Here is a 21195-nt window from a genome sequence, read left to right as displayed (position 1 = left end):
GTTGCTGCCATGTTTTATCGTGTGTGAACGTTGCAAACTAGCCTTATGTAAAACAGTCCCCTTAAGAAATTGGACCTAAATGTCACCCTCCCACATCATCCTGCATGCTTTAGTTTAAACACACAGTCACCGCAATAGAGTACGAGGAATTGACAATCATGGCCCGGTTGCATGAAAACCCTTAAGTCAGGGCTGTTCGATTAGTTTGTCATGGGGGCCAGTTCATGAAAAGCATCCCAAATGTGGGGCCGGAGAGATATGGCTTGCAATATGAGGGATGACACAACAACAAAAAGAAATCCGTTTGATTTTTTCCCAAATTCCGTTTTTTCTGTTTTCATTTTTCTGCATTTTCCATCCTTCCTATACAATAGTAATATATTTGCCCACATGAAAAAAATACTTCAGTATACTACAGTATTCACTTATAAACTGTATTAAAAACCTGCAGTAGATACAGTACGTTGAACCATACAGGGAAAGATAAAAGAGCGTAGCAAAAGACATGTTAACCGCCACCTTTATCTACATGTAAGTGTTTGTACTATTTCACAGTATTCTCTGTCAAAACACGGCAATGGAGAGAAGCGGTTGCTATAGTTACGAAATCTCTTAGAGTGAACAAAACATTACGATCCACCGATGGAGAATATTAACGATCATATTTATAATATGGAGAATATCAACACTAGAAAAACAAAAAACTGGACTGAGAACGAGAATGCTATTATTATATGCAAAAACATTACTCCAAAGCCGCCATAACCCAACAGTAATGAATAAATATGAAATACCGCTTTATATCCAAGCTCAATTCACGTGACAGGATATAATGCATCAAAAAGGAGCGCGTCTGGTTTGATACAACTTCACAAATATTTTGAAGGAGGAGGGCCACTGCCAGAAGACCTGTCTGAGACAGACGCATTGGTCCAAGATATATATATAGGGAAGGATCCTCCAACTCTGTCTGGTATTCCAGGCGATCCTCAAAGCAGCTCTGGAAGCAGGTGAATTAAAGTCATGATTTTAGCTTGCATTTTTGTCAAATGCTTTCTGATGGCTTCAATATACTAATAAAAAACTTTTTAGCAGCCAACCTAACTGGGAGAATGTTCCTGGAATGAAAAGCCCCATTCGCAGCCATTTAGCTACAATATTAGCAACCTCCAGGTTAGTAACAGCTGTCACACTCAGCCATAACAACTGTTTATTCATTTTAGTAAAACTACAGTAAATTGAATTGGTAGTATTAAGTTAAATAAGTTATTTGTTTTGTTTACAGATATTCATCTGAGGACAGAGGATCAGAAACGGGTCTTGCTGAACTTCAGCGAGACGTTCTTTTGCTGCAAAAAAGGAAAGCAGAGCTGGAGATTTCCAAGTTAGAAATGGAAAAGGAAAACTTGAAATTACAGAACATAATACTGCAACACAAAATTAACACGCTTGCTCATGAGGGAATAATACTACCAAAAAGTGAAGAGTAGACTCAAATGTTTTGGAACTGATTTATTCAAATATTTTGTTAGAACTTTTCTTTACTATATGCAATTGTCCAATGTGATTTGCTTATTGTAAACATTTCCTTATGTCTTCTGATTTTTTTTCCAATGGATAAATAAAAAATAAATTTTGCTTTGTTTTATTAACTTATCAACATCTACTTATAATAATAAATATGTTAATATGTTGGGCAGATTATTGCGAAACACATGTTAGCCCACTTTAGGAAGTACAGTAAATCTTCTTTTAAGTCGGTCAATCAACCTTTCAAGAATCTATTTTTTGTTAGAGCAGTGTTGTAAAGTTACTACAATATGAAAACGCAATGATGATAGATACCACATTTCCCAAACTTGAATGGTTTATTCTTTTAAAATAAATCTTACTCCTGCTGGATTCCTAAAGCGTGTCATCAGCCATGCACAACACAGAAAACCACTGTCCCCCAAAAGCCCTTGTGTGGGAATCCAGCAATTGCAAAAATGTGCTCTGTTATTGCATCCTCTTCATCTCTGGAAGGAAATTTTACATATTTGTCAAGCGACGAAACAGCTAAGGTCACCCGATGAGCAGCTCTGCAGACGGTGGATTTGTGTACTTTGAAGAAGTCGCCAATAACAGAGTGAAAAGTACGGCATGCAAAAACCTTCAAAGCAATTAAAACTGGAAGTGCATAAGACCGCAGGGTTTGCTGCTCAATGTCAGGCTTAACTATCTCGGTTAGGTGAAAGATTAAGTGAGGGTCAAACCGATATTCTACTAATAATTGTGCATCACTCATATTTAAAGGATTATTTTGATCTTTAAAAATACGCGTGGGTATTTTCTCCTCTTTAGTAACCATGCAATCTCGTGTTTAATACTTGTTTTTTTTGCAACCGTGTTTCACTAAGGGATTCCTTAACCGTATACAGTAGCTAAGGGTTTTATTAACTCAAGGGTTTCCTGCAACCGGCCACATATTTCCCTCTTTCTGAGTAGTTCACCCAAAAATGTACTCCTTTAAGGTGTTGTTTTAAAACTGTGTTGTTTTGATATTATTTTAAAACACAAATGTGAACATTTGTTATAGTATCTGTTTTTCATACAGGTAAAGTGAATGCTCATTTATAATGCCCTAAGTATCATAACAGTGGTGCATGTGACTTGTGTGCTATATTCTAAATCGTGGTAACATAGTTTTTTACATTTATTGCATTAACTATGTAAATAAAGGGACAGTTCACCGCCAAAAAATGTTCATCATTTGTTCATCATCATGTTGTTCAAAACCTGTATATGACTCTTTCTTCTCAAGAGAAGATATTTTGAGAAATATTTTGTTCTTCAAAATATCTTGTTCTGTGTTCTGGAGAAAATCATAAATGTTTGACATGACATGACTGTGAATAAAATGATAAAGGAATTTTAATCCCTATTAACTATTTCTTAATATGCTTATTTTTGCAATGTAGTATCAAAAAGCCCATCCACCCACAGCCTTAACATCTTTTGTGTTTCACAGCGAAAGATTCACAGAGAATAATTTAGGGTCAGAACCACTTGAGTTTGAATAAATAATGGCAAGATATAAAGTTTGGGATGAAAGTTTTGGGGTGAACTATTCCCTTCCATGATGCTTGTCTAATGCTTGTCTAATTCTTTTCTTGTTCTATTTTCTCTTCTCTCTTTCTCTTCTATCTGTCTCCAGAGCAATCGCCTCCCACATCAAACGCGGGCGTGATCGCAGGCGTGATCTTCGCGTGTATTCTGGCCCTCTTACTGATAGCCGGTCTCGTCTTCTTCCTGGTAACCCATAACCGTCGCCAACAGCATGGTTACCGCGGCACCGGCAAGCCCGCCGGCGCTCCCTACGACTCCTTTACGCGCCTCTTTGGCTCTGCCAAATCCAGCAAGAACGGCACCGGGAACAACGGCAACAACAACACGCCCATTTACCGCGGAGAGGTGGGGCTTAACGAGAAAACAGCCAACCAGGGCATGCATCCAGGGGGCGTGGCTCTGCTCGAGACCACGCATACTCATACGGCAGAGGACATCCTGCTCAGCCGAGAGATGGATGAGGTAGAAAGAAAGAAGTTCGACGAACTTGAAGAAGAGGACGAGAGATATGACCATTTCGGTGGAGGCGGACCCATCCTGCAGCTCCGCCCGCACGACGATGACATGGATGATGATATGGAGTCCCAGAAGGACGGATCTGTGATCTCTCGGACTGCTGTCTATGTGTAAGAGGACAGAGAGGGGAGGTTAGAAAAGATCGAAAAAAAAACAGTGGACCTTTTCCAGAAGGATTGCATTTCTTCCTCTTGCAGAATAGTCATTTTATTGTAAAAACAAATACAGCGAGAGAAAGGATTAATGGATGATTGATGGATGAATTAATATGCAGGATATAGCACAGATTAAATCGATGAAAGGTCGGGTAACGGAAATAGACACTATACAAAAAACTGTCAGTCTTCCACTTCCTAACTATTGCTCTGGTCATCATGGTGTCACATTCTGAGAGTAATACGAAACGTCAAATGTTGACACTGCATAATATATATGACATGCACACAAATGAAGTTGTATCTAAATGCACTGTGCTGTTGGTCATGTAATTGTATTTTTAAGTTGTTTTTATTTTCGGTTTCATTACTTAAATCTTGACTCACTCTGTGAGTTAAAGCACACTCTCTCGGCCTTACCGCCTCTCTCTCTCATTCTATGAAAAGTGTCCCTGTATATTTGTTCAGATTTTAAATGAGATAAAGATGCAGCGCAGACTGTTCTGATGTGTTACACTTTCCTAAATCAATCAACACACCTCTCTGACCTTGTTTCTTGTAAATCACCCTCAAACGGTCATCCGTCTTAAGATAAAGCGTTCGGTTCACTCTCAGTCGCTCATTACGTGGCGCTCAATAACTGAATCACGGGACATGACTCACCAGTGAATCATTTGGTTTCGGGGCTAATCAAATCCCATCACGTCAAAGTTAATAAATAATGTGATCGTTCTCACCCCCGGTTCGTTTTGTCGGTAAAAACGATCAAAGCAACGTGTCGTGGTGGGGGGGGTCAAAGGTTATTCCTGCTCATGTACGTGTTAGATAAAAGCCCTGCAGCGATGAATCATTAAAAGAATGTAGCACGTCACTGTTAAGAATAAAACGAGGAAGTCAGGGTCACATTATTAGCTGCAGTAAAATGTCACTGGAGAGTCGCTCGTATAAACGTCCAACTCAATATAATGTAATGTGTTACGACTAAACAAAGTTATGGTGAATACACAAAAAATCTATATTTAGTACTTTATGTCCAGGGTGGTTTCCATGGACACACAGCTAAATATATAACTCTCCTCTAACACCGCAGTTATGCGTCTCTTACTCTGTTATTTCCTCGTTTTAGTGTTGTTCCTCTTAAATGAAGGAGATATACTGCCACGCGACAGGGAAATAAAATGAAGCTCTTTAGAGAGCGAAAAGGACTGAATTAACTGTGCGTACCGTCTGGCGTGAGGTGATTGTAAACTACTGTATGTACACATTTTATTTTTCTTAAAAAGGAAAAACGTCTATATATCTAAATGGTGTAAATACAAAGACTGGGAACATCCGGCTTCACATAAGAGCACATATCACATGTATCTGTAATCTAGTATCAAGTGTGCTAGTTTCACCTGTGAGTTATCACTGAGCTCTTGAAACATTTACACGAGAGTCACTCTGTCAGGTGTTGTTTGTGCGCGTGCGGATGAGTCAACGTGTTAAGTTGTGTCTGATTCGAGAGCGGTGACTTATTTCTCCACTCTCAGGATCTCGTACAAATGGCGATTTAGTCTGGACATCACACGCACAAACAATCTCTAAATCATTCGTCAATCCAGCTGCCCTTGAGTCTATAAGTGTTCCTCGCTGGTTCCGACCAGGTTAGGGCACGCCGGGTACTGTAGTGTTGTTTTCCCGGCCTAATTCATTGAACCCCCCAGATCGATGCCAGTTGTTCTCACCTTTGAAAAGCTGGTCAATCTGTCGCAAGCCCGCTTCGGTCTCTGACAGCATGACTGACGCTGAATAGGCCGAGCCTTCAACGCAACCTAGTTTACATCCTGATTGAAAGGTCAGACTGCCATCGGTCCTTTTATGCAGATGTGAGGGAAGAGAGGAAGTTATGTCGTCAGTCGTGCTCCGAGAGGCAGAACGCTTTAGCTCCTCATTAAGAAGAGAACATGCTGACCTTCCAGCTCCTCCACCAGGAATATTGCAATGAAGGAATGAATGCCTTGAGAATATTAAAGAGTTGTATTCTGGTTTAGACGTTCCACGGCCTGTACACACGCACACTTTTAAAAGCCTTAATATCACCCGTCACATTTCCCTTGTGTATATAATATAAATATATTAACAAAATGTGACGAGCGTAAAACAAAACAGTGATGTCACATCCTGTGTGGTAACTTCACAGCTGTGAGCATGAAGGATATATAGTTCTAATTGCGTTTTATATGAAATGATTTAGCTATTTTTTCTCTTTTCTTTCATGTTTTTGTTGGATGATCTGTGCTTTGTTTTATCCCGAGTGGTTTATTGATGCCTGTAATGTGTTTGTGCTGTAAACAATTAAGCGGTGCTGTCAAACTCTCTCATGGACACAGAAACACAGCTATACTAAACGCTTTATCACCTTGCGTTACTATTGACTTTTGTATTCGCTGTCTGAAAATTATTTGGAGTCTGTCTTTGTAAAATTGTCTTTTTTTATTTGGTTGCTTATTAAAGTCTTAAAATATATTTGAAAGTGATCTTGGTATGTGCTGAATGCTCTGGGGCTCAGTCGAATCCCTAATGCTTTTCAGTCTGGCTTTCTGGCTTGTGAATGGCTGGTGAATGCTCCGTTAGACGTGTGTGCGTGTGTGTGTGTCTTGATAAGTCACCTGTCGCAGATAACGCCGGGGACTGAAATGGAGCTAAATGGGCTATGCAAGAGAGCATACACGTGCACATAAAGCTCAGCTTCTGACTTCTTTTCCCTTTGTAAAGCAAAATATGCCCCTTTTGATGTTTCATTTTCTTTGTTTTGTTCGCATAACTAAAAACCTCCAAAAAGCTGTACTGTAACTAAAATCACATGTGTCTGATTTGCACTCTGGAATGTGGATGAGTTGGTATTGGAGTTTCTCCCCCTTAAGGTTATTAAGCAGTGGCTCAGCTTTCAAAACCATTTTGTTTTCATGAGCTCAACAGATCTCATATCTCAACAAGTTAAATTTAACCGAAAGAACATGCGAGGCAGCTACACAGCGGGGGAGGAGTGAAACCGAAAAAGTGTCACAGTAAAGGTAGCTGGCAGACATTCCTGTCAGTGGTATGTGTGCATTTGTGGTATGTGTGCATTAGTGGTATGTGACCCTGATAGAAATGTTCCTCTTAAAAACAACAACACAGTTTTTAGTTTTTCCTCCAAAAGTAGATGTGCCCTAGATTCAGTCCTTCTTTCCACCTCTTGTTGATGGGGTCAGAATCTCTGCGCTGCTGGCACACTTGTCACTGTCGTTTGGAATTGGAGTTTTTTTCTTGGCCATTTAGCCATCTGCCTGCTCTAATTGCTCGGAGTTGCAACCTGGCGTGAGCACCAGCTGCCTCTCTCTCTCTCGCTCTCTCGCTCTCTCTCTCGCTCTCTCTCGCTGTCCTCTACATTTGTCGAATGTATCATAATAACCTTATGTTAGCATATAATGGTGCGTTCGTTGTCTTGAGACAAAATCATGGCGTTACGCAGATGTGAGATTGTACAGTACATTTGTGTGCAGTTTAGCCGCTGGTCTCTGAATTTAGAGTAGGGGTGGCATCCACGGGAAATTGTGGGATTTTAGTAGTATGGCTCAATCCCCTCATGGGCTGACATTACCAACAATTACAAAAAGGAATGTTTCTGTTGCTCAGTTGATAGCTTTGTGTTGGCAACGCAAAGGTCATGGGTATGATCACACATACTGATAAGATAAATTCAGGTCTGGAAGGCACTGCAATTCGCTCTGGATAAAAGCATCTGCCAAATACATGAATGTGAATGTAATGAATCTGTTTGTCAGTATCGCTGATGTAATTGGTTGCGTTTCATTTAGTGATTTTACCGGAATGGAGATGGTTTGGATGAGAGGGAGAAAGTCAAGTGCGTGTCTTTGACAGCTGTGAGGCAGTGCTCCGTTCCTACCATTTCCTCCTCGTCACCAGATTTATCTCGCCTATTGTTCTGGTGCTTCTACCAAAACTGTGACTTGTACATACATTTTAAATAATCTGTTTGAGCCAGAACATTTTTTACATCCAGGGCTAGCAACTAAGGTGGGATTGCCATTTTATGCCTTTGGACCACCCCATTAAAATGTCACGGCACTGTAAATGACACTGTAAAATAGGATGTGCTGAACAAGGTACGTTAACACGTTTTTTCCATTACTTGTTCAACTTCATTCAAGTTATTTTTTAAGTCAGTTTAATATCATTTTAAATTCAAGTGACTTGTAAAGCAAATCTTATTTAACTTAAAAAAATTAAGGCAGCTTTTGAATTAAATTTTTAAAGTTGAAATTTTCTATAGTTTACAGTTTTGTATGTACTGTGTATTTTTTGGCAAAATGTGATAAACAGAGCTATAATTATTATATTTCACTGCTGTCCTTCCAAAACCAAGCGTCTCCATATTTCATGTTTTTTATTGTTGCCATAAATCATTATAGTCACCCTTTTTGTTTGTTGCTGGGTTTTGTAAATATCTAACCATCTAAACATATTAAAATGTGCTTGTCAACTTTGACAACACCATAAGTACAGTGGGGGTTTTTTAATTTCCTGAAAAACACTGAATTCAGACATCCAAGTTTTCAGGAGGGACAGCGACGATTTGTTATATTTGTCAATATCTTTAATAAACAAACATACTAGCATTCCACTTGTCAGTGCTACCATGACCAAATACAACTTTTCCCAAAATTTTAGGCAGCTCAAATCACATTGATTCAAAAGTTGATTAAAATCAAGTTAGCTTTACAAGGTTTTACAAGATTTAAAGGGATTGTTCACCCAAAAATGACATTTCTGTCATCATTCACTCACCCTCTTGTCATTTCAAAACTGTGTGATTTTCTTTCTTCTGCAGAACACAACAGAATATATTTTGAAGAATGTTTTTAACTGAACGATGACGGTACCCATTGACTTGCGTTGGTTTTGTGTCCATACAATAAAATAGAATGGTACCACCATTGTTCGGTTACCAACATTCTTCAAAATATCTTCTTTTGTGCCGAAGAAAGAAAGTCATACAAACATAAATGTAGTTGCTTATAATATAACTTCTAAACAAAAGTTGAAATTGGTTAAATTATTTTGATTAGTTAAAGGAATGGAAAACGTGTTAACATGGCTAATTGAGCTCATCATTTTTTACAGGCTAATTGTCAGAGGAAATGATGTCAGGAAGAGGAAATGCAGTGTCATTGTTGGCCTGTGACTGATGGTATGTCTTTGTGAGGCATAGATACTGACTATAAGATGTTTTATGAGATCATGCACTGCCAGACAGCCTAAAGACATTCCTATTCCCTCTAAAGTTGCACACATATAAAGAACTCTATTCAACATCATATTCCCCATACGCGGATGTGCGGTTAATAGCGAGTGACGAGTCTGATCCAAAGCCTCTATTTTTATTCCCCGTCAAAGGGAGGGCTGATTCGAAAAGCTTAAAAAGAGCTGAATTAAGAGCCGAGTGGAAAGGCGAGGATTCAATGGTGTGACTTGGCCCTGAAGCCATGTGACAGTTCCGTCATCTGTAGCGATTCCGTGAATTGGACGTGCGTGCGCATGCAACCGCGCCCAGTGGGAGATTGGATTGACCCGCGTTGCCCTGAGCTGTCAGGCTGTGAGGATCGTCTTGTATTCCCCGTCTACCGTGGGCACCCGAAGGCTACAACATTACGCACGGATAACAGATGAATAGATAGATTAGGCCCAGTGGGGGTTCTTCTGGTGGTCTGTACAATCGTATCAATTGTTTCGATTATGGATGATTGATCAGTTTGTGCTGGGGAGTAAATCACGGTTGCTTTGCCACTCTTTTGTAATGCGCTTGTTAGTATAGAAAGAAGATTCCGTGACCTTTTAGACACGCTGACATTTAAGTGAAACGATTGGTTGATGGAGTCGCATGTTAAGAGAGGACAGGGCACATAATCAATCAGTGGGCATTATGATATAGACTTCATCTGACAGGTAACTATAGTAACGCCACTACTCTGTTGCCTCCGGAATCATTATTTTCTCTCAATTTTAGCTTTTGTCTTTGTCTCTGTTTTTTCTCTTTGTGTCAGGTGTGCTGCCTTGCCTTCAAGTCCTCTTGGGAAGTTCCCACTCACGCGCTCTGAAGTCGTAATGAGGATGTGGTGTGCATTTAAATAATTTTCATCAAAATAAGGGAACACATTATGTACTTTGTGATTCCTTTATCACTTACTGACAAAGAGAAGCTTTTAAGCTCTGGTGCAACACAATGAAAAGTAAATGCATATTAGGCGTGTATTTGATCGTTTGTGTATGTTATTCCTTTTGAAAATGATAGGAAATGAAGGTTGGGTTCACAAGCCTGTCACCTCAAACTGGCTAAATAAGCACAATTGAGCTAAAGTGCTCAAGATGGGTACAAAATAAATGGCAGATTCAACATTTAAATTTAAACTTGACGTTGCAGTTGTTACAAGGAATGACTGATATGAAAGATACCCCAGAGGTGTTACAGGACTGGCCTTTTGCCACACAGCAGAATGAGTGTAGGACGAGGGAAGGACAGACTTGAGGAGACGGCAGGAGGGAGGGCTTCTGCAGCCTTCCAGACAGCTCGCAATATCCACACTAGGGTTGCCAGATCTGCTTATAAAAAAAGCGCAATGTCCAATCAAAACTAGCCCAACACTAGTCCAGTGATCCTAGCCCAAAAAAATCAAAATATGACACTACCAAAAAAATACAGATTTTACAGTCACTGTTATTTGTTATACTTAATTTCTTATTGAAACTGGTTGTATAGTAATAATAAAGACCGTTTGTAATTGTTTTCAGGTTTGTTAAATGAATTTATAAGTCATCTTAAGAATGACTGCTGATAAACAAAATCCTTTTTAAGTTTCCTTTGGTTCTTAAACAGTTTACAATTTGGCCAATTCCATGGGAAAACTGCAGACTTGGCAACCCTTATCCCCAACTCCAGCTTGAAATTTACTACTGGAATGAAGCTTTATGTCAGACACCCAAAGACAGTGAGAAACGCTGTTTGATTCCATTTCCAAAAAGGCAGTTTTGTAAGGCAATACAATTTTTTTTTATGTATTAGTAAATGTTGGAATTAACATGAACTAAGTACTAAGCTGTAGAAGTTTTGGTCATTGTTAGTGTCCAGCTATCTAATGTATTACCTTTACTGTAAAAAAAGATGTTCCTGCAGTTGGGGCACCATTTGATGTTTTTTTCAGGTAAAATTACACCGTATTTTACAAATAAACTGTAAAGCAATCCTGTAAAAAAAAAAGTAATTTTCCAGCAGCTGTGGCGCCAGTAAAAAAATGCTTAGAAAAGTAAAATTCTCTAATTACAGTTTTTACAGTGTACAATAATTGTTACTCTACAAACTTATCATAAAGTGTTACCTAAAGTGATTATGTAATACTTAATTTTAACTTAGGTCTTTGTGTCAACTGTATTTAATTCAAATGTAAGAATTCTGTATTTACAGTTTTAATATTTGGGCCGTAACGGGCAAAAACGAAGTTTTGTTCTATGTATAACTTTAGTTACACTTTAGTGTCAGTAATTAGAACTTTGAACTAACCTCCGACTCTAATTTAGCCTGGAACGTGCCATTAAAAATGAACGAAGCTATTGGCAGAGTGAAAAAAGAAAGGAGAAAGAGGAAGGTCAGAATTATATTCAACCATCATTTCTTGAACCAGCATTGTTTTCTTCTCTTTTGCTCTTTTGTCAGTAGAGGTCTGAGCACAGACCCTTTTAAACCCCCGTGTCTCGCTCACTCTCTCACTCATTCTGTCCTCTCCCATGAGAAAGAGCCCACCTGCAAACACAGACTGTGAGATGAAAGGAGGGTGGCTGTTGGCGTTTAGTGCGTTATGAATGGACACACACTTTTCCTTCTTCCAAAGGGCAAGCACACATAGCCAGTCTTGTATATGGAGACACAGAGCATCTTTCTTATCCAGCACACGCTAATAATGACTGGACTTGCCTCACAGGAGACAGGGGTTAGTTGTCACCTTTTACTCTAGTGAATGTTTCTCAAGGTTGATTTATTTCTGCCTTAATTTCTTGGCTATAAAAGACCATTGAACAATTCACCATTACTGCCAGGGATAAAAAGATAGAGTACATAAAATACAAGGTGACCTTTTCTTAGAAAATGCCCCAATAGAAGCTGCCATTAAACAGCCAGACAGTAAGGCTCTTCAGCTAAATGCAAGTGGTAAAATAATTTTGTAACATAACAGCAACAATGAAACGGCAGAAATGTTAAATATAATACATAAACAATTCAAAGTACAACCTAGGCGACAGCCTGACCCAATAAAATGTGACAAATAAGCATTTGTGCGCCTATAGTTTTTGACTGCAAACCTTATAGTTACTGACTTATAGCCCGTGTGACAACTAGCCCCTCCCCTCAGGCAAGAACCCACAGTTTGTATCCGTCTTCTGATATCACTCTCCATCTCCAGCCCCACCCTCTCTCTGTTGAAGAGGTGGTATACATTGATGAAGTGATGTGGATGAACGAGTGTGTGACGCTTTGAGATAATCTATCTGACAGCCTGGCAGAGCAGAGCACTTTTCTCCTCTTTCCTCGTCCTGGTCATCTCTGCAGCTTCAGTGCTGCTCACTTCTGCCTCACTGCTTCAAACACTCCAAGCCAAGCGTTCTGCAGCATTCAGCTCCACACTGAAACAACTAGTCCAACAGTACAGACTCGCTGCTCGATAACACATTAAAACAGCCCGCTGCACAAAACACTGACCACTTCAGCATGCAGACACTGAAGGCTTTTAGTTTAACCCTGCCCATTTTTGTTCTGGTGAATAAAGGTTCAGTGTATGAAATTTAGCGGCATCTAGTGGTGAGGTTGCGAATTGCAATCAACAGCACACTCCACCCCTCCCTTTCCAAGCACTATGGGGGCCGACACAGGACTAAGATGTCGTCACGTTTTTGCTTTTTTGCCGAAGAAGATAACGTATCTACGAAACTGGTTATGAAACACGTTGAATATTTACGATCAGAAATCCTGATGTGTGGAGGAAACCCTGAGCACAAACGCACAAAAACTCTGTTGATTGTCACGTGGAACAAAACGATACCCAATCAGAAAGCCAGCTGACAGAAGCATAACAACCGTAGTCATGACCTCAACCAAACCCTTCTTTTATCTGTTAATTTTCTGTCAAAAGCATTACAAACACTATCATCGCAATTACAAATAATTTCAATAAAAAATCAATCATCCACACATTATAGGAGCAAAATGATTAAATCTAGGATTTTTTCATTCATGTTTGTGGTCTCTCACAAATCTCTCAAATCTCTTATAAGATTTAAAAAAATCTTTTGGTGGGGCCCCGGAATTATGGGAAACTATAGAAACAACACAGTGAATGCATGTAAGGGGACCTGCAGTGTATGTAGATAGAAATAGGTCTAAGGTCATACAAACATAACGTTTCATTATGTTAGGTCTTTATACACCTCTGAAAACATAGTTATATTATATTGCATTTATTTCAATAGATCCTCCAAAAAATGACACACTGGACCTTTAAACACATTTAAAAATGAATGACATTTAAAATAAAAGTTCCCCATTGAAAAAGAAAAGCACCATTAAAGTAGCCTACAGTCAGCAATGCAAAATCTCTGTGCGTGTGAACCAAAAGAAAGCTGATTTTTTTTGTTCCACGTATAACTAAAGCTTTTAATAATAAAATAAAATAAATGCATTTTCATTTTTGGGTGAACTATTTAAGTCAATCCAAATTTATTTCTGTCTCGATTGTTTTACAGTATTGCATTGTGGCAAAGCAGCTGTACAGTACACATTTATTAATACAAACAGTAGTAACAGAAGCAGGAAAAAATAGGAAATGATTATAAAATTATAGAATAGATATTATTGCACATTTTTTAATAAGATGCACATTGACAAAATTATGTTCAAGCGCGAGTATCAAATTTATTTAACGTGTATATATAAGAAAGTAATCGTTCTCAAAATAGAAAGATGTCTGAATTGATGGCAGCTACATCCATTAATGTCGATGAATTGCTTTTTTTCAGACTGTTAATAATTCATTTTGTCTAATTAACATCAATAAACCTCAAACGATTAAGAATATAAAGTGACAATATGCAGTATGCAGATCAATTATTGTCTTATCTAGAGTGCAATGAATTCTGTACTTATAGAATAAATGAAGTGATTTGCTTTTGTTGATTTGCATTCATTAATTAACTAGTTACATTATTCCCAAAAATCACATTCATTAAAAATCATACTTGGTATTTACATTTTGTAATTAGTTTGGAATAATCAAACCTTAAGGCAATCTTTGGAGAACACGTAAGACTGGCTGAATGTCTCAAATGTCTCCCCTAACATTTTTATTTACAGCTTTTCCGCTACACAATCATTTCCACACCATTAAGCAAAGTGTCCATGCCACACACCACTCTACATATCTATACCAAAACACAAGCACTCGAAAGATCTTGTTGCCCTTCAGTGCTCTTACACCCAATCGACTGAATGGGCCATTTTCATAGACTCCACAGAGGCACACTTCAGCCACTGAGCTTTCCTGTGGAGTCAATTATACACAGCCTGCATGTGTATGTGAAGCACAAATCAAATAATGCACTGGTGGCTGATTGTGAGGCTTAATGTTGTGTGCTTTGCAGAAATGCGATGGGCTGGCATTGAGCTTCCCTGCGCTCTGTGTTGGCATATGAGTTTTTATGTGCTCTTGTATTAAGCAGGTTGAGCTGGAGGGGGAATTCAGTAACACTTGACCTGTTTCACTGAGTCACGGTGAAAAATGGGAGGAGATGGTGGGGGAAGAGAGATAGACGCTGAGGAGACCGAGGGGTCTGCTGCGGAAAGGGTGCTGGGGCGAAGGCAGATGAAATGTGAAGGGGAAAGAAAGAACAGCTGGGAAGGCCAGCGGGCAGAGAGATGACACTGTCCCCCTTTCTCTCTCCTCTCTCTTTCTTTATCTATCTCTCTCTCTCTCTCCTTATAAACTCTCTTGTCCTTCAAAGTTTAGCCTTTTGGCTCTTCTGTTTGTTCAGATGCCTCTGTCCTCTTATTCTTGAAGCTGGAAAGGGCACTTACTGTAGATTGTTTTACGCTCGTGCCACTGTTGGGGGGCGCTGACATGTGATGCCAAGCTGCCATGCAGTGAGGTTGTGATGGTGGGTTCAATTTTCCACACATTTGTGAATAAAAGGTACGTGTATTCGCAGTAGATGGCATGCACCGCCCCGCAGTCAATTCACTGACCGCATGATGCATATTGCATACAAAACTTGATAGCGCAAGACAACAACATTGTCTCAAAAATGTACCAGGTTGAGATTATGAATTCTTAAAGGGATAGTTAAGCAAAAAAAATATTCTTAAATTATTTACTCATTGTCATGTCATTCCAAACCTGTATGACTTTCTTTCGTCTGCAGAACACAAAGAAGATATTTTGAAGAATGTTGGAAACCAAACAACATTGCCCCCATTGACTTCCATTGTACGGACACAAAACCACGGAGACATTTCTCGAAATATCTTCTTTTGTGTTTCACATACAGGTTTTGAATGACATTCGGATGAATAAATGACATTTTTTTGTGAGTACTGTCTCTTCAAGAGGGAAAACTAATAACTGTTTTGGCAAAATTGAATACAGAAAAAACGCTTCTGCTATTTTTACCTTTTTGTAATTTTGTAAGAATGTCACACCATATATTTTGAATGAGTTTCTTTCGCACGGGTTTATAGTCGTAGCATAAATAAACTTTCTCAACTTTACCCCAATAGCATCTTTGAATGGCTGTTTAGATGTTGGTCAGGTGGTCTCTTTGTTCTCTAATAAGCTGCTAAGTGGACCCGACTTTATGAGTGGATCCGAGTGGACCAGACTTTATGACCCAAGTCAAATGACTGGCTGCCTTAGACAGAGATACATGTGTCTCCAATTGCAAGTCTGCCTCCATCAGTGTAATTCAATAAGGAAATGCTTAGTGACTGGTAGAAACACAAGAATCTGAATTAGGAGCTATTAAATCTATAGTATGTGTCCTTGTTATCTATCTTTGTTCAAATAGGCTGTTGTGTGTGAGAGAGTGTTTTTATGTGTATAGATGGACAGTGCTTGCTCCGTATAACTGTGGTCATGGCCAGAGCATTTCAGACAAAGATCTCCCAGAATGCCCTGCAGCCCAAACAGAGCGGGGTGCTCTGTGACATGCTATTTCAGAAATAACTCCTCATCAGGTATGACGGCCACTCTCTTACTTATTTATTCAGCAGGACTTCTCGAAAACACACACACACACACACAGAGCCAAGCTGAGCCAAATCACACAGATGTCAATTTGGATCATGGGTCCACCCAGAACAGTCATGTTACACTCCCACTCGCAGTTCATTCCCCTGTCAGACATTTTTAGATTGCTTGATGCTGAATAAATGTCTTGGTTCATGTTGTTCCAATTTTTATAGGTTAGATCGATCTGTAGCTTCCACTTCACTTGAGCTGCTAACCCATTTCTTTATGGATATTAAAAGACGAATGTCATTTGTGCTTCAGGCAGACTACAAAACTGACCTTTTTAGTCAAATCGTGAGCCCCGGGACAGGAAATACCGGCTTGTATTGTACGCTTTGTATAAATCCAGCCAGGTGGCTATTCTCTCATTCTAGGATTTAAGTTTCGGTAGGCAGACATTCCTGTCTCTCTTCGCGATAAATTGAACCCATTTGTCTTTGTTGTTCTTTCTGTTATCTATTCAGTTCCCTACAGATACAACAAAAGATAAGATTCGTTTGTAGACAATATGGCTTTGTCTCTGATGTCAGACATAAAGAGTGTGCTTTACATATCGAGTCATCATTTTTTCTCTCCTTCCTGCTATTTTGGCCCAGATGGTTATCAGAGATCACCTGTGGCACAGGGTTTGCCTCTGGCTATTGCATTTACTAAAAACTACACGAGCCGGTAGCCGGCTGGAGGTGTGGTTCAAACCATTACAGTGCTTTGTTAAAGATGGCCTGTTTCCTCGTACCGCTCAGATTGTTCTGGTGTTGAGACACAGACCAGAGGAGCTGTTTGTAGGCCAAACAGAAAGGCATTAGTCATTAGGGCCCATAGCTGCAGTGGACCTGACATTTCCAGAAATTACTAGTGCCAGCCATTCTTGAACCTATGCAATTTAACCTAAAATAAAAATATAGGCTATTTTTCTGACACTGAGATGTCAGGACGGGTCAGTGTCGCGAACGCCTTTGCGCCGTTTCTAATCCGCTATGACAAGTCTGATAGTGTTTTCTGACAAGAGCTGGGGGAGAATTTACTTAACAGATTGACCAAAACCCATCTCAGCGATAAAATCCCTACGTTGTACTGATGAAACATTTAGCCACAGTAATGCATTTTTCAGTTCTCTTATGAAAGTCTATTGTGTTTTGTGTTTTTCTTGCAAGTTAAATCTAGTCATTTGTCATTTTGCTCAGTGATTCAAAAATAGTGATACACGTTTAGTTAGATTTGTTAAGACAAGACAGACCTGTCCTGATTTCATTATATAAAAAACTCTCAGCAAATTGAACCCGTATAAAACTAAATATAGTTGGGCAATTCCATGAAAATGTCAACCTTAAGATGAAGAAGTTTTTCACCATACTGTTAGGTCAGATGTTAATATGTGGTGGTTTGAATATAAATGTCTCTCGTAAAGCTTTTAAAGCTTTTTTTGCGTGTTTTTATTTTCAATAGTCAGTTAAGTAAATTGTCACACCCATAACGGTCCATATTCCTCATAAATGGGCACATGAGAATAAAACAGATAACAACTATTTTATGTTCTATGAGGAGTCATTCCTTCTTCATTTGTTGGGTATAATTGCCTCTGGCTGTACATTTTATTTCACCGAAATCCCACAAAGTACGTTGTCTCTCAAAAACATGCATTCTTTTATGTCACATCTGTAACGCATGAATTTTCTGCTCTTTTAAAATGTAAAACTTGTGCATAGACTGATATTTTTCTGATGTCTGGACTCTATCATCAGGGGTTTAGTAAAATATAAACACTTACTTCAATACACTGGTAAAAAAAATATTCTCTGAAAATTTACATTTCAAGTTTTCACTGACAAAAAAACAGCTGGAATTGCAAAGTTACAGAACAAATTCTGTTTTTTTTCTCAAACCGTTTCAGATTTTTTTTAACCCACAGTATTTCGTGAATTCTTATCTAATAATGTTAATCATATAATGTTATCAATACTAATGATGATACTAAATACCATCCAGCATTATTAAATAGAATTTAACCTACAATGTTTAGGTCAGGCTAGCCTGGGGTGGTGCAATCTTACAAACAGCACGAAACTGCATTTTTCATGCTTTGGTGAAATAGACTGATTTATCTCTGTATCACAGACAAAGATGAAATGAACTCTTTGTGAACTGGATGGGAACATTGATTCAATGCTTTTGCCAGTGTCAGTGCCATGAGGACAGCCTTCAGTCATCCCTCCTATGCATCTCATCACTGGTACTTACTTAATGCCGCGAACTGATTACTCTTTATCCGCTGACACTCGCGAGTCACCCGGGAGACGGTTGCCATGGCACTACACTGCAAGATCCACCCTCCGTCTCCATAGCAGCTGTGACAGAAGGGTACAGTGTGGTGAGATGGTCAAATGTGAAGGTTTCGTGGGTTGTGAAAACTCTCCTGCAGAGGGTCTTAAATATGATGACCATAATATTTGGTTGATTTATGAAATGTCGGGGCCTTTAACTTGTTTTTATTGCAGTAGTGGCCTCGTAAAATTTTATGGAGAGCAGATTTTACGGCGTTAGATCAGGTTTTGGTTTATGTTTTTAGTTACTGAGGTTGTGGTGGTATTTGTTTCAGAGAGACGGAGAGATTATGAAAGAGATTAAGGGAATGGGACCATCAAAGCCACTGATGAAATCATGCTGGAATCCATGGCAAATTTAGTTAATAAAAAATGCCTTTGGTTGAAACATCAAATGGATCAGATCATTTTTTTCTTAACTAACTTCATCTAAATTGAAGCAATGCATTTAAAGCAAACTGACAGCATGAGAATGTTCATCTTAATTCTTGTTTGGCTGCCTAGCACAAGTTGCATTATTTAAAGGGAGCTATGGGCCCTAATGACTAATGCCTTTCATTCACCCAAAAATGAAAAGTCTGTCATCATTTACTCGCACTCATTCCAAACCTGTATGACTTTCTTTTCTCTGCAAAACATTTTGAAGAATGTTGGCAACCAAACAACACTGTCCGCCATTGACTTTCCTTGTATGAACCAAAGCTGTTGAGAGAGAGTCGCGTCAACTGCGTTGACTTCAATGGAACAGTTTCTTCACAGCAATGGCGGTTCATGGAGTCTTTCAGTTCCCGGAAGTTATTAGCAACACATGGAGCTACAGTAAAACAGACCAACTGAGATGAACTTTTAACACATTTAAAGACTAAAAAAAGAAAGAAAAAATTTAAAGAAAAAACACAACTTCCTGGAACTATCTGAGGGCTCCATGAATCACGTGATGCCCGGGGGTGGCATAGGACCAATATAACAGATTTGACAAGCAATTTACAGATATGAATTACGTAGTAATTGCTATTAAAATGCACCTAAACAAGTATTCTCACTCTTGGCATGTGTGTGTCTGTGTCCATTATTCTGTTATGTACATTATGTGAGGACACTTGGCTGTATTTCTGCGTCTTTGTGGTTCTTCAAACACAGGCTAGTGTTGGCTTGTGTCTGTGACAGGATTCCAACAGTGGCCTTCTCTTTGCTTCACTGCTCTATTTCTAGGTCTGATGGCAGTAATATAAGCTGTAAATATAAGCTGCACGGTTTCTTGCAGTATCTGACACACAGATTCATTATAATATAGCGGAGTATTTACTGGGCCAGGGCCAATAGCTTAATGAGCAATCATTTCACATAATAAATGAGAGCGAGAGAGAGAGAGACAAACTGACATAGGAAGAGCATAATATGAATCAATGCAGAATGTGTATTACCCACAAAAATTACACGCACCCTCCGCCCCCTGCACCTATGGCAGAAAAGGACAACATGGACAGCTATAATGATCACTATTGTCCCTTCTCTCTCTCTCTCCCTCTCTGCTCAGTTATTTTGGTACCAGATAATGGAGTGGGTGTTGTGGTGCAGTATAAAGCTACAGATTCACTTGTTAGGACACAGTAACTCAGTTAGATTAAAGACTTTTTCATCTGGTGTGCAATTAAAGGTTTGGGCTTGTTTCAGATACAACGTCTGCAATAGACACTATGGCTTTGGGTCGGAGAGTGAAAGCTATTCGCTTGGGCGATGCCGAGTAGAATCTCGGATATTCATGGAGTGGGGTGTGCGGTCGTGGGATTCGGGATGTTTGGAATATTTGAGCTGTATGGTTAAAGCTGTTGTGTCAGGGTGAGATTGGAATGTAGCCGCGGACTGTGGCGGTAAAACACTGCAATTACGTCTGCGGCAAGCATGAACACTCACTAATGAAGCTGAATAACTCCCAGCTAGCGGTAACAGGTAAACAAATACACACACATGAGTGAACACACATCGCAGACACACGCGCAGAGATCGGGCCCCTGTGGCTCTATGCGGCTGTGTAATTGGGGTAATGGCCCAGTAATCAGGAGCTGGTTGGTTTAGTAGAGACGCTGTTTAGGCCACAGGCAGGTGCCTTAAACTACAGAACTGTAATATATCTGCATCTCTAAACACGAGCAATCTTTGCACTGCTGCCCAGCAGCCACTGCTAAATGCTAATGCATGGAAATCGAGTAAATGACTTCCTGTGTGTGTTGTAGACAGAGGTTACAAAGGTTAACACGTTATCTGCCCCAAGCAGAAATGCATTAACTCGTAGTTGGGACTGGAGGAAGTACAACATCTTTGTGAGAACATTTTATGGTCCTTTCAATCATTTCCAAGCATATTTAAACAGCCATACCAGTCTCCTACGGCAGCTCTTCCGGCATCCCTCCACCACACCAAAAAATATTTTCATTTTATACAATTCAGCTAAGAGTTGAGTCGAGTCTCAGGATCGAGCTTCCTATTAGGACAGCAAGCCAGATTTGTTTGCCATTATTAATGATGTCATTTTTTGTTAAGGCCAAATTAGTTTACCATTATTTCGTTAGGGATGGTCAAGTCTTGACTAGTAATTAATTGCTGTAATTGCTTGTTTTGTTGATTTAAAGTAAAGTGAAAACATGTTGCCATGACTTACTGATCACAACATTTTTAATACTGTACAGTGTGACCAAGAAGTCTGAGACCAAAATCATTACGCTA

The 21195-nt window shown here is 39.3% G+C and overlaps 1 protein-coding gene across 4 annotated transcripts in view; it reads left to right on the top strand.

Annotated features, from left to right (window-relative positions):
* si:ch73-22o12.1 (nectin-2) overlaps nucleotides 1–21195 on the top strand; it is a 61134-nt gene that overhangs the window by 29706 nt on the left and 10233 nt on the right. Inside the window, exons 7-9 of one of the 4 annotated variants that reach the window (XM_057340877.1) lie at nucleotides 887–1010; nucleotides 1096–1173; nucleotides 1286–1638. The exons of 1 other annotated variant lie outside the window; for it this stretch is intronic. In XM_057340877.1, the coding sequence (XP_057196860.1) occupies nucleotides 887–1010; nucleotides 1096–1173; nucleotides 1286–1490 (407 nt within the window). In that variant the 3' untranslated portion in view covers nucleotides 1491–1638. Of the gene's footprint in view, nucleotides 1–886; nucleotides 1011–1092; nucleotides 1174–1285; nucleotides 1639–3196; nucleotides 6288–21195 lie in introns of those variants that run through there. 2 more of the 4 variants (XM_057340876.1, XM_057340874.1) reach the window with 2 other exon arrangements.

This window comes from Triplophysa rosa, linkage group LG8 (assembly GCF_024868665.1).
Source record: "Triplophysa rosa linkage group LG8, Trosa_1v2, whole genome shotgun sequence".
NCBI classification, from domain to species: Eukaryota; Metazoa; Chordata; class Actinopteri; order Cypriniformes; family Nemacheilidae; genus Triplophysa; species Triplophysa rosa.
The sequence above is the reverse complement of the archived record's forward strand: the minus strand, read 5'-3'. Positions and strand labels throughout refer to the sequence as shown.